Source organism: Triplophysa rosa, linkage group LG25 (genome assembly GCF_024868665.1).
Source record: "Triplophysa rosa linkage group LG25, Trosa_1v2, whole genome shotgun sequence".
NCBI classification, from domain to species: domain Eukaryota; kingdom Metazoa; phylum Chordata; class Actinopteri; order Cypriniformes; family Nemacheilidae; genus Triplophysa; species Triplophysa rosa.
The window spans coordinates 213,886-228,818 of record NC_079914.1 but is presented as its reverse complement, the minus strand read 5'-3'; the positions used below and the strand labels follow the sequence as shown (position 1 = coordinate 228,818).

Here is a 14,933-nt window from a genome sequence, read left to right as displayed (position 1 = left end):
GATGCTGTTGAGGGGTATGTGAGAGAGAAGGCTGTGTGATTCATCTTGCTATTGGGTGCAAAAAACATTCCCTTTTCCTCTAGAGCGATGTGCTCTTGGTATGTCATCGGGAGCCACCCGACGGGCCAGAATCTGGAATATGGGGCCCCTCGGACCTTTCTAGAAAATTCCTCGTGCAGTTTATGTGAATGGTTCTTCCATATGGGTGTCGTGGACAAGACCCTTGCTGGGTTGACCGCCTCGAAACCGAGACGCATGCGATCGTCTATTGCCCGCCGGTCGTGCGGAAAAGTCAGGTGACTTTACGGCTTTGTTTAGGGGTCAAAAGGTTCAATATGGGAAGGCGTTCCATGAAAATGTATGGCACACAAAGACCTTTTTTGCAAAGGCTGCCGGGGGTCCGAGAGACCCCAACCCTCACAGGCACTTGCGCCACAATCATACAAGCGACATAGTGAAAGGGCAAACGCGTGGGTGCCCAAAAAGTATTTTATATTATTTTTTATGTATCACTTTGCAACCCATTCATTTCAAGGGATGACGATTGAAAATGAGGCCTTGACCATATAAAATGCTATTTTAATAGTCAAAATGAGCATCGAATGAGTTAATCCCAACATATGTGCGTACAATAAAGTGTACTCATTGAATAGTGTGCTTTTTGAAACATACAAATCAATATTTTTTGGTTAATAATGACCAATCCATTTTCTAGTCTGTTTGCATTGCCCGTCCACCTGAGGTTTATAGTAATGGACCACGTGTATTAAGTTGGTGGACAACCATTTTTGGGGCATAATTTTGTCTTCTGCGAGTTGCTGCTAACACATGTATGTCTAATAGAGTGTACTAAGAGATCAACGAGGTTGTTGAATCATATAATTGATTATAAACGCCTGTGGAATCGAATAAAAGAGAAAACTACAAAGGACAACAAACATGGCTCAAAACCGGAAGTTATCCCCGTTTTTCGCCAAGTCATACAGGAAGTGACCACATGCAGTTTATAGGAATGGGCCACGTGTATTAAGTTGATGGACAACACTTTTAAGGCATAATTCAGCCTTCTGTGAGTTGTTGGTAACATATGTATGTGGAATAAACTTTACTAATTGAATAAGGTTGTTGTTGAATCGGATACATGAATAAACTGGGCTGACGAAGGAAAAAAGAAACGCTTGGGGAAACCAATGAACAAGAAAAACTACAAAGGACTACAAACATGGCACACAGGAAGTGACCACATGCAGTTTATAGCAATCGGACACGTGTATTAAGTTGGAGGACATCCACTTTTAGGGCATAATTTAGCATTCTGTGAGTTGCTGCTAACACATGTATGTCTAATAAGGTCTACTAATTGACTAACAGGGTCGTTAATGCATATAAATGATTTTAAAGTGTGTCCACCAACTTCATACGTGTGGACCATTCCTATAAACTGCAGGTGGAAAGGACCAACTGCAGTTTATAGCAATCGGCCACATGTATATTCAACCACCAGTTGGTGAAAATCCCGTATTAACTCGTAAGACACTCAACGACGATTGTATACATACAGATTATTTCGCAGCTAAGTGAATCATGTTGTTGTTTATGCATATAAATCATTATAAGGCCTAAGTTTTTCGAATGAGGGGTTTGTCCACAAACTTCATACGTGTGGCCCATTCCTATAAACTGCAGGTGGAAGTGACCACATGCAGTTTATAGGAATGGGAGAAACATAGTGAGTTGGTGGAAATACATTTTTAGGCATAATTGAGCATTCTGTGAGTTGCTGCTAACATATGTATGTCTAATAAAGTGTACAATTTGACTAACAGGGTCATTAATGCATATAAACGACTTTAAAGTGTGTCCACCAACTACATTTGTGTGGCCCATTCCTATAAACTGCAGGTGGAATGGACCACCAACTACATACGTGTGTCCCATTCCTATAAACTGCAGGTGGAAATGTCCACCAAATACATACGTGTGGCCTATTCCTGTCAACTGCAGGTGTAAGTGACCACATGCAGTTTATAAGAATGGGAGAAACGTAGTGAGTTGGTGGAAATACAGTTTTTAGGCATAATTGAGCATTCTGTGAGCTGCTGCTAACACATGTATGTCTAATAAAGCGTGCTAAGTGAATCAAGTTGTTGTTTATGCATATAAATCATTATAAGGCCTTAGTTTTTCTTATGAGGGGTTTGTCCACCAACTTGATACGTGTGGCCTGTTCCTATAAACTGCAGGTGGAAATGACCACATGCAGTTTATAGGAATGGGCCACTTGTATTAAGTTGGTGGTCAACCACTTTTAGGGCATAATTGAGCATTATGTGAGTTGCTGCTAACATATGTATGTCTAATTAAGTGTTTTCAGGGATTAACGTGGTTGTGAATCATATAAATTAAATTAAATGTATATTTTATGAAGGAGCAATGTGTCCACCAAATTAATATGTGTGGTCTATTCCTGTAAACTGCAGGTGTAAGTGATCATATTCAGTTCATAGGAATGGGAAAAACGTAGTGAGTTGGTGGAAATGCATTTTTAGGCATAATTGAGCATTTTGTGAGCTGCTGCTAACATATGTATGTCTAATAAGGTGTACAAATTGACTAACAGGGTCGTTAATGCATATAAACGATTTTAAAGTGTGTCCACCAACTACATACGTGTGGCCCATTCCTATAAACTGCAGGTGGAAAGGACCACCAACTACATACGTGTGACTTGTTCCTATAAACTGCAGGTGGAAAGGACCACCAACTACATACGTGTGACTCATTCCTATAAACTGCAGGTGGAAAGGACCACCAACTACATACGTGTGACCCATTCCTATAATCTGCATGTGGACAGGACCACATTTAGTTTATAGGAATGGGAAAAACGTAGTGAGTTGGTGGAAATACATTTTTAGGCATAATTGAGCATTCTGTGAGTTGTTGCCAACATATGTATGTCAAATAAAGTGTACTAAGAGATTAACGAGGTTGTTGAATCATATAATTTAATTTAAATGTATAGTTTGTGAATGAGCAATGTGTCCACCAAATTAATACGTGTAAACTGCGGTTGGAAATGACCACATATAGTTTATAGAATAAGTGAAACGTAGTGAGTTGGTGGAAATACATTTTTAGGCATAATAGAGAATTGTGTGAGCTGCTGCTAACACATGTATGTCTAATAAAGTGTACTAATTGACTAACAGGGTCGTTAATGCATATAAACGATTTTAAAGTGTGTCCACCAACTTGATACGTGTGGCCCATTCCTGTAAACTGCAGATGGAAAGGACCACATGCAGTTTATAGCAATCGGCCACTTGTATTAAGTTGGTGGTCAACCACTTGTAGGGCATAATTGAGCATTCTGTGAGTTGCTGCTAACATATGTATGTCTAATAAAGCGTGCTAAATGAATCATGTTGTTGTTTATGCATATAAATCATTATAAGGCCTTAGTTTTTCTTATGAGGGGTTTGTCCACCAACTTGATACGCGTGGCCCATTCCTATAAACTGCAGGTGGAAGTGACCACATGCAGTTTATAGGAAGGGGCCACATGTATTAAGTTGGTGGTCAACCACTTTTAGGGCATAATTGAGCATGCTGTGAGTTGCTGCTAACATATGTATGTCTAGTAAAGCGTTCTAAGTGAATCATGTTGTTGTTTATGCATATAAATCATTATAAGGCCTTAGTTTTTCTCATGAGGGGTTTGTTCACCAACTTGATATGCGTGGCCCATTCCTATAAACTGCAGGTGGAAGTGACCACATGCATTTTATAGGAATGGGAGAAACGTAGTGAGTTGTTGGAAATACATTTTTTAGGCATAATTGAGCATTCTGTGAGTTGTTGCTAACATATGTATGTCTAGTAAAGTGTACTAAGAGATTAACGAGGTCGTTGAATCATATAATTTAATTTAAATGTATAGTTTGTGAATGAGCAATGTGTCCACCAAATTAATACGTGTAAACTGCGGGTGGAAATGACCACATATAGTTTATAGGAATGGGAAAAACGTAGTAGGTTGGTGGAAATGACCACATATAGTTTATAGGAATGGGAAAAACGTAGTAGGTTGGTGGAAATGACCACTATAGTTTATAGGAATGGGAAAAACTTAGTAGGTTGGTGGAAATTCAAATTTTTAGGCATAATTGAGCATTGTGTGAGTTGCTGCTAACATGTGTATGTCTAATAAAGTGTACTAATTTACTGACGGGGTCATTAATGCATATAAACGATTTTAAAGTTACAATCTGAAAAAAGTAGTTGGTAAGTGGTCAAATAGTGCTTTGGTGGTAAGGGGGGGGCGGGGCGACCCCCGGGGTCGTGTGACCACTTTGGCAAAAGTAGTTGGTAAGTGGTCAAATAGTGCTTAGGTGGTACGGGGGGGGGGGGCGGGGCGACCCCCGGGGATCGTGTGACCACTTTGGCAAATATAGTTGGTTAGTGGACCGATAGTGCTTTGGTGGTACAGGGGGCGTGTCCGGGGCCGTCGCCCGGCGCAGAGGGACCAATCCGTGCGAGGTGTTGGGGTCCCGCGACCACCGGCCACGGATAGTGTGGTAGTGGGAGGAATATCGTGTTCGTGGTCTCCCGGGGGAAGCGCCAAAGGCCCACCCCGGGACTACGCGAATGGAAAAATCCCCAGTGGCTTTAAGCTAGCCCTGGACGGGCATTGCGCCACACTGTGGCCGAACGCCGAAGCGCAGCTTGGGGGCTCTTCGCTTGGCGCGCCTCCCGCTCGGACCCCCTCGAGCGCAGGAGCGAACTTTCGCCCTCGGTCGGCTTCGAGCGGACTCCCCTTCGGTTGACCCCGGCATCGGACCCCCGAAAAAACTGGGGTCTTCGCCGCGCACCGTCCCCGAACCCCTTTCCATGACCCACTTAGCCCGGTGGAGTCGTGGACTGCTCGCAAAAGTTTGGGACTTCTGGGAGGAGTTTAAGACCATTACCCTTGGACTTTTAGGGTTGGAGGGAGACTACAGCATGCTAAGCATATGGATTTAGATGCAAGACATCCCATTGTACTTGATCTGCAACACTCTAACTAAGCATCTGATCAAGATACCTTCTGCATCCTTGACCAAAAAGAGCCTTTGCTGAGCTAAGAAGATGATCCTGAATTCTGCTAGGAAGGGAAACATCAATACACATGCATTGACAGTCAAAAATATCATGCTAAGCCAAATATTCAAAAAATGGCTGACCATCATGAGTGTGTTTATGTCTGTACAAACCCCTGTTCTATTTCACTGGAGGGGATTGTTCATTCACATTGAAGATCAGCCAACATACAGAGAAAAGATGAGGAGTTTTTTTGCCTCCATCTTGATCTCCTCCATAGCTTTGACACAGATGCATTCCTACTGTAATGTCTCTCCACAGATTCGTAGCTCGGAGAGGCATACCATACCGAGCTCCTGTCTGACAATGGTACCAACTTTCATGAGATGAAAGCAGCCTGTGAAACCATGGCACCTCACCTAATGGAACAACTCAGATATTTCTTCAGCTTTATTTAACCTGGTCCCCCTCATTTTGGGAGAGCGATGATAAATCGGGAAAATAGGCCCCAAGGGTTGTATTAAAGATTTAAACAGCTGCTGAGCCTGTACTCTGTACAGTCCTCATTGAGGTAAAGGGCATCATAAATGTCAAACCCTTGGGATACGTATCTTCAGATGTGACAGATCCCAACCCAGTTACTTATAGCATTCACTATATTTACTCTTCACTATTGATATAGATCTATAAAACCTATGTTATACTGAGGGCACCACTCAAGCTGGGTACACACCGCCTGCAACTCTGTCGCTGTGTACCGTGAGTCTCTTTGACGTCGTTAGAAGGTTTTGGTTGCTCTAGTAAAAGTTATAAACAAACACTGCAGCAACTGACGAGAAACGAATGACGTGAGCTCCGCTGCTTTGCTCCTATTGGTAGTCGCACCCGAAAGTCACTCATCATTTGCATAAAGTTGAGCAAATCTCAACTTTGGCGCACTGCTAGACACGCCCACTTCCTGTCACCAACAGTCACTGTTGCTCGTGTCACTAAGCTACTGTTGAAACAAATGGGATCATGTCGCTCTGTCTCTACCAGTCGCTGGTAGTGTGAATGGGGTGTTAGACATGCAATGATAGTAATTTACTATATGTCTCATCACCCCAAAAAAGCAGGGAGGGGACCAGAGCATATTACAGTCAAACATTAGTGCTGGTGTGAAAAGTCAACTACAATAGCTGGCCCACCATCAATACAAGAGGCAATACATAGTCAGTGCAAGTAAAACACTAAAGCCATAAAATCATGCTAATAAAACAATTTTATTCTTTTCTGTTTTTGCTGACAATTTCTGAGATTTCAAAGAAGTTATAAAATCCACGTTATGCTGTTTGTTGTCAGAGTCAGTAATCTTATGAAAACCCTCTTTATGCTCTCCAAGTGTAGTGTCTCATAAACAGATTTCATCTCACCACACAACACACGTATACACAAACTGAAGTTGTGTATTGATTTCTCATTGATCAGAATGTCTCCAACACTGATGAAACCCACAGCTCCATCATGTGGGCTCCTGTTCTTTTCAATGTAACAGTGTATCTCTGAGGAAGGTCAAGTAAAGCTTGTATCAGTTTGTTCTGACCCAGTACTTCACCGCTCAGTCCTTACAAAGGACGTCATGAGCTCAGTTTGACCTAGAGTCTCTGTTCTCTTAAAATTCACCCAACCTTCAAAGCAGCTCTCTGCAATGCTCAAATGCAATTCATCTATAAAATAACCATACACAAATACTGTAAGTGACGATGAGGTGTTTTTATACACACATCAATTCTGTAATTATCAAACAGATCAAACATGCATTACAAAAATTAGACCCGTGTAGAAATAAAATACAATTATATGTATGTATATAGGTATAACTGGATTTTAGCTGGGCTAATAAAATAAAGAAAACCTTGTGTTGGCCCCAAAATAATCCAGTTTGAGTGTTTCATAATTAAAAATTCTCTCTGCTCTCAGAAAATACTCATGTTCTTAATTTATGAAGATTTTGTGGGAAATCGTTCACCTGTCAGATGAATGTTTGACCGTCAGATGGTGTTAGTGACCAGACTTTTATTCAAGATAATCATCGCAACTAAGTTAAAACCTTCAATTGTCAGATCAGTATCACTGAGACTTGCTGTATTGTAGTGCTTAAAATTTATGAAAAAAAATATATAATATACAGATATGAAAAATCTAAAAACTATTTTTTAAAAAGTTCATAGCTCTTGATAAATACTAAACTGCAAACTAATTAAATGCACCAGATGTCAAGAGGTGGTATTTTACAGTATACAAAACAAGAATACTGTAGCAGTACATAAAAAAACATACATGATATAAAACGTTTGTCTACAAATGCAAACTGTAGCATCATAAGCTCGCTTGACACAACAACTAAACTGGAATAAATGTGAATACAAACATCTAAAACAAAACTGAAATATTTCAGTGCTGGATATAAAGTTATAATGTCATTTGTTTTATATGTACACAGCTGCTATTGATTTGGTACTGAATCATGTATTAAATCATCTCCGCAGGGTGAATCTCATAAAAATGTGTCGTCACATTTTGAGCTAAAATTCAAATAACACAAAACCATTATTTTTTATATCAAATTCAACTCATTTTCAGCCCAAGTCATTGATTAAATTAAATTACAGTATTTTGTACTGTAAATGAACTGTACTACACGTTCAAATCAACAAAATACCACTGTTATGTTTAAATATTATGTTTAATGTAAAACATTATCGCATTCTGGTAATGAGTTTTTTAGGGTGGATATGTGCTAAATTGTAGTTATAATGCCATGATGAAAAATATCATATCATATAATTTCTTGTCTCTGTTTTTTTTTCTGTTCCTGACAGGTTTCATGAGATTCACGCTGTAAATGCTCGACTCTCTGTCTAACATTTACTAACACATTGAAAAGTCTTTTTCAGCATGATCAGAGAGATTGTTTGGTTGCCGCTTTACCTGTGACAAAACTAGGGATGCAACAATACAGCTCACCCACGGTTCAATACGAACCTCGGTTTTTCACCCACGGTTTTCGGTTCGGTTTTGATGGCTTGGCACATTAAAGTGTTTTTTCATTGTTCTATGCTTATGTGACAGGCACAGTAAAAAGTTAAGAAAAAAAACTATTTTAAAGAAATTTTCTTTATTTAACTTATTTTATTATCTTTAAGCAAAAATCAACTTGTACAAATTCCTCGCTCACAGCAGTTTTTGATTTACTGTTCATCAACATGCCAGTAAAATTAGCTTCTTGAAGAGGTTTTGCACATCAGAGTATTTAAAATAACGTAATGCAAAAATTGCAATTGCTGTAATGGAAGTAAACGTGCGGTGCAAACACTAGCGCTCAATGGGAAAGGCCAAAGATAATATATTAACAAGGTGCGCCACTGCGATTGCAATAAATTGGAAGAAATGCAATGCTAAATAGCTGCCTGGAGGCGCTCTTGCTGTGACGTAAATAGCTGTCCGAAAGGCTGCCGAGTGACTTTCATTAAATGGACTTTGGCATGGTGCCGTAGACACTCTTTCTGCATGTGCTTGGTGAGAGCAAGGCGAACGTGCTGCTTTCGTATGCAGTGTAAAAATACATTCTTGATGTGACAAATTCGGAGATTATCACTTTAGTACAACGGGCATACAATAAAGCCAGCCCAAGTCTGTCAACAGCACATTGCTTCTCGTGTTGCAGGCAGCCTCGCTTTACCGCCCGACCACCACTCGCTATTAGATACAGATAAACACAGACAGAGCCAGTTCAGAGTGTAATTGAGCGCACGCAAATAATTTAACGCAAAACCGGAAAACCGCAATTCATTTACACGTATTGAACCGTGGAGGTCGTACCGAACGGTTCAATATTATATTGAGTATTGAGGCATCCCTAGACAAAATCAGAATCAATCTATCCTATGTCAGTACAGAAAACCACACGAGTCTTGCTCCACTGCGGCTTTCATTGAAGCGTGATTATTTAATCGCAGGCTAAACACTTTGGTAAGTTTTGTTCTATGACTCAGCATCACAAACTGATGCTTACAAAAGTGACACTAATAGAAGAAGCAGATTGTTTAAATCATTTTCTATATATGTTCAAAGTCTCTTTGATTGCGATTCTAGAGCCAGGTCAGAAATGGCTCGCTCTTGTTCAGGACCGACTCCACATCATTCAGGATGGGCATGAGGTCGGCACCTTCCAAGGTGCCCAGGTCCACATTGGTGCCGGGCATGGAGTCCAGAAAATCTGGGAAACGGCTCTGCTGGGGAACATTCATACTGACCGGCACCATGTTGTCACCTGCGGAGAGAAGACAACAGGTTAAAACTCAAACCTTGACAAGACATGCGGATATGTTAGCGGTATGGTGACGTCATATTCTCTGCCGTACCTGTGTCCATGTCCTCTATGTTCAGAAAGTCCTCAGGGGTGGTGGGGATGCTGTAACAGCCGAGACCGAGGCCGCTGTCCGTGCTCTGCTCTCGTGAGTGGTACGGCCCACTGTGAACACACACACACGTTTTTAGCTTCACACTTGGTGAAGCAGAATCTGAATGCATGGAGTGTGCTGGTAATGAGGATACTTGCCTGTTGAGGAAGGGATCAGAGCTGTTGGTAGGCATGTTGCCCTGCGTCATGGCCGGAGAGCTGATGGAAGGTGCCACAGGTGCCATATTTTCAGAGTCCATTGGCAGCTGTCGGAGCGCCACCTCCTGGAGAAATAAAGACAAACACTGTAACCTGACCACATTCACAAGAGAGCTCAAATCGTCATCATGTAATAAAATTACTTTAATGCATTTTCCTGGTCTTATTGTGAGTTTGCTTCGGTTTTATTTTATTTTATTGCTTTGTTTTTGTTACTTTGAAGGGGAGGGCCCAGGTAATTCATGCATTGATAAAATTTAAATAAATGGTAAAAGTGGATTTCTTCTATTATTACATGTTTCATTTTGCATAAGTAATATGACAATCTGTGGTTTCGAAAATCTCCATTGTAACCTCTGAGAATTGGTAACTTTCAACACAGATATTTTGGCAGTCTGAATCGGGGATCAGGTCTGAATATAGATCAGTGTCTCTTGGCACATGTTTCAGGGTGGAGTGTGTTCACAAAAACAGCTGCAATAATTCACTGTGGAAAACTTTCAGTACCAGAAACCGAGTCAACGCTTTTATAATGGGTGTTTTTTTCAACCATGGCCTCTACAAACACATGCAAGCGACATAAAACACAAGTTACTCGAGTCAGAGGAGAGTCAGAAATGTTCCATATAAACACACACTGTGTGAGGTCCGCCTGCTTTAGTAAACTGTCCTGCTTGTGTTTTTCTGAAACTGAAGGTACAGAAGGACGATGACCCTCTTTTAAATCATTTTTATAAACCTGAGCTTTGATTAATGGCCTAAACACACACTTCAACATCACTAGGGGGCGTCGCTGTTTAATATACTATTAAAGAGTCACTTTATTTTACTCGTGGCAGGACTTGAGGCAACAAGAAACATTCTTTCTTTGCTGTTCATGTTAACGGCTAACACTCCTCAAACTGGTGAGTGTGTTTAAGGTTTGGTACTGGCATAAAGTGGGAAAGAAGGAAATATCTGTTTGGATTAAAAACTTTGTGGACCTGAATGATTTCACACTAGGAGACACACATATCACTTCCGAGTTTTTTTTGTAATGTTGCGCAATCCGGCCCCTTTCCAAGTATATCCAGAGAGGGTAGAAATAACATCAATGGCCAACACATTAAGGTTTCTAAACAACAACAGTCTTGTTAGGTTAGGCTGATGCAACAAATCCAGATGTGCTCCCATTAAATGTCAGAGCTTTACTTGAATCTTTGTTATCTCTAATGAGGGGACAATATGGGGCCTCTTAAAGTGATTTACTCAAGGTTCTATTTTAGGGCCAAACGTATTTTCAGCATACATGCGCACATTAGGTTCTGTTTGCCACCATCCTTAAAGTTTTATGAAACCCCAGTTTCAACATTACATTTTCACACGGGGGGGGGGGGGGTGGGGTCAACTGTGATAAGGTGGGAGAGCAGATTGTGAAATGGGGAAGAGAATGCATAACACGCAGTTCAATAACGTGCATGAATACAGCTAATTTGCACAAAGGTAAACACAAACACAACGATGAGACAGATAGTGATGATAGATGGAAAAAAATCTGTCCCTACAGTGCCGTAGGGGTAGTGTCTCAAACTACTGACCATTTTCTTCAACATAATAAAGGTAAATTAGAGATTATTATATACAGCCAACCTAAATAAAATGATGAGATTGTAAACTCTATTAAAAAATGATGCGAAAAATCTCAAATCTCTTCAAAAATCGTTATAGAAGTCTTCAGATCCACAAACCATTATTATCTTGGGTTAGCTGCATTGAGTGCGGTGAGTTTAAGGATGTTTTGAAGTTGTTTTGATATGATTCCTGTTTGTTTTTGCATCTTGACCAGTTGACATGAACAAAATGGCAAACAACAGCATAAGTTTGGGGCATAACGACCTGTTTGGCGACTTATGTTGGAAGTATTTTAGACATTTTGTTTGGTAACATTATTAGCTGTGTGTGTGTGTTTGACACTCACCTGTCGTATGAGCTCCTCTTGTCTCCTCTGAATGCGCTCTCGCTCAATCTGGATGCGCTGCAGTCTCATCTTCTGCTGGTGCTGCTGGGCGCTCATGTTCATCATAGCAGACTGTGAGCTCTGCTGCTGTGGCGGCGGCTGCTGGTGCTGATGCTGGGGCTGATGCTGGGGCTGCTGCAGGTGCTGCTGATGCGCCTGCTGGTTCAGCACTGCGAGAAAACACACAATGAACACGCTTTACATCACAGTCAGAGAGAGTCTGAGTGGACGTAAGGGTGGGACCATTGCACAGAAAAAATCTTTCTTGATCTTGCAAGCAGGACGCATAGTGTTTTACGAGTGCTTCTGGAAAGTCATTTCTGAGAGTCCAATTCATTCAAGTTTGTATTTCATGAAATCATTAAAACACACACACACACACACACACACACACGCACACACACACACACACACACACACACACACACATATACATATATTAAGGTTTATTTTACACTCTAGTAACTAAACACTATTTAGTTACTAAACTAAACACTATTTAACTAAAGAGTGTAAATCTTATTATATTGTATTGTCATTGTGTTGAATGTCTGTACTAGAAGCTTCCAACACCAAAGAAAAATTCCTTGTGTGTGCAAGCACACTTGGCAATAAAGCTCTTCTGATTCTGATTCTATTTGCTTATCCCTTACTGAAAAAACACACGAAATTCACATATGTGATCACGTGTGAAATGTGTGTTTTTGGAACATTTTGGTGTGAATCCCATGTGAATTCCCATTTGAAACCCATGGGATGACATGGGCGACATGTGATCATGTTCTCCGTATGTCACCACATGTTGCACATGTCATCCCGTGGGGTTTTTACATGTTATCCTATGTGTTTCACATGGGAATTCATATGGGATTCACAAAAAAAATTCACATTTCACATGTTTTTTGCACATGTGATCAGATGCAAAAAACACGTGTCCTTTCTGTAAGGGAAGGAATGGCTATTTAAAAAAGTATGACTACACGAAACTAGGCAGAATCATGGACAGACAGATGTACATTTTTAAATTGTCAATTTAAAATGTCAGCCAACAAACAAACATTCAACAGCATCATGCTCGGGTCTTTATTCCCCACTGCTTCAGCGTTTCTCACCCCTATAAATTCAATGTTCAGTATTCATTGCTTTGGAAAAGTAATAGCACATCTCTGCCCAACAATTCACACTATTCAGATCGTGCATGTGTGTATCAAAACCAAGTATCATGCTGAAACATGTCCCTTGTGTGTATCATAGTTCTAGTGTAAATGCATTTCTGTGTAACAAAACACACAAGAAATGGCTTAATAAAAAAACCGAACCAACACTTCACCAGTTTCCCTGTTAGTCATTCTTCAAATGATTCTCAACTTGTTCAAATGAACCACTGGAGTAAAACACACATAACTCCAACAGGCATGTGTATTTACTGCATTAAACTCTAGCCTACATTTGAAACTTCACTGCAGCGCTCTGCTTTATTTAAGATTTGCAAAGATCTTCAAAGATAAGTTTTATGGATGAGGAGGAGGATTTGGCAAGCGTGAGATGAAGAGAAACAAACACTGCCTTTTATGGTGAGATGAAGGGACCTAACGTTGTCCTTTATTATAATCAGCATTAACTTTAGTCCAACACACACGGCCCAAAATCACAAAGATATTACACTGCAGTAAAGAAAACATGAAGACAAGCCCATTTTTAGGACCAGTGTGATCTCTGCATTGTGATGTTAATTCATAACATATTTTCATCCCAACTTCATGTAATGAAAAACATCTCATTCTCATTACAATGTCCAGATGTTTGTGTCATTTTTGTTATTCACAATGGGGGTTCACATTAGATTTGCATTACAGTACAAAGTCAGTATAAAGGCAGAACGACAAATACAACAATTATTTATAAATCACATCAATCTTTAGACAGATATTTTATAAGAGTTGGGAGGAAATGTGCATCGCCAAACCATTTGTGGCTTATTTCCTGAAAACTGTAAACAACACTGCCTCAACCAATCTGTTCTCAAACTGTTTTGTTCACATAACAGACTACAGTATTTTCACAAGGATGCATTATAATATATGGCTATATACGGGCAATAATATGGGCATTTGGACATAATTTTGTGTAGATATGTATGTTTAGGAGTAAGATGACGTGAAAGAGAACTCAGTACAGTATTTTGAGCTGTCTGAGATGTGGAATACATTAGGTGCGTCCCAAATCGCGCACTTATGCAATATTCTACGCCATTTTGTAGTATAAATAGTGTGAGTAGTGCTACTTTTCACATTGAAAGTTCTCAAAAAAGAAGTGCACTTTAAGTACCTGGATGATGCACTCATTCCACAGAAATAATGAAGTGTGGAACCGTGGACACTTCCAGTTAGTATAAATCCATTAAAGTATTCCATTTGGGACAAAACTACCCTTCTTAAATTCATACACTAGATGGTAGAGTGTATAGAGCATAGTTTAACTCAACTCATCTCACTCAACTTTATTTACATAGCGCTTTTTACAATTTTCATTGTTACAAAGCAGCTGTACATGAGACATATTGACTATAAGCAAAACAATTAAAGTTATACCTGTAAAAACAAGAAAAAGGTGAAAACACAGAAGACAGACATACCCACATACAAAACACTCCACACACACAATATGCACACGTACTAACACACATAGACATAGACACACACACGGACGCGCAGACACACGGACGCGCACACGCACACACACACACACACACACACACACACACACACACACACACACACACACACACACACACACACACACACACACACAAGCTTTGGTTGACTATCCCCATGGGGACAGTCCATAGACGCAATGGTTTTATACTGTACAAACTGTATATTCTATCCCCTACCCCTAACCCTATCCCTAAACCTAAAGATCATAGAACACTTTTTGCATTTTTAGATTTTTAAAAAATATTGTTCTGTACAATTTATTAGCTTTTTTGCCAATGGGGACCTCAATTTTGGTCCCCACGGTGACACGAGTCCCCATGTGTTGGTGTGTATTCAGGTTTAGGTCCCCACCGGGATATACAAACATGAACAGACATGCACACACACACACACACTGACAAGCACACACAGACACGCGTACGCACACACACACACGCATGTTGGGTTTCCATGTTCTATGGGGACATTCCATAGACGC

The 14,933-nt window shown here is 40.3% G+C and overlaps 1 protein-coding gene across 2 annotated transcripts in view; it reads right to left on the bottom strand.

The window, feature by feature from the left end:
- Window positions 1-6,325: 6,325 nt before the first annotated feature.
- Window positions 6,326-14,933, bottom strand: part of wwtr1 (WW domain containing transcription regulator 1) — a 64,381-nt gene continuing 55,773 nt past the window's right edge. Inside the window, exons 3-6 of one of the 2 annotated variants that reach the window (XM_057325172.1) lie at window positions 11,700-11,908; window positions 9,683-9,807; window positions 9,486-9,595; window positions 6,326-9,394 (exon numbers count right to left, since the gene is read on the bottom strand). In XM_057325172.1, the coding sequence (XP_057181155.1) occupies window positions 9,213-9,394; window positions 9,486-9,595; window positions 9,683-9,807; window positions 11,700-11,908 (626 nt within the window). In that variant the 3' untranslated portion in view covers window positions 6,326-9,212. The remainder of the gene's footprint in view (window positions 9,395-9,485; window positions 9,596-9,682; window positions 9,808-11,699; window positions 11,909-14,933) is intronic. The other variant, XM_057325173.1, reaches the window with a different exon arrangement.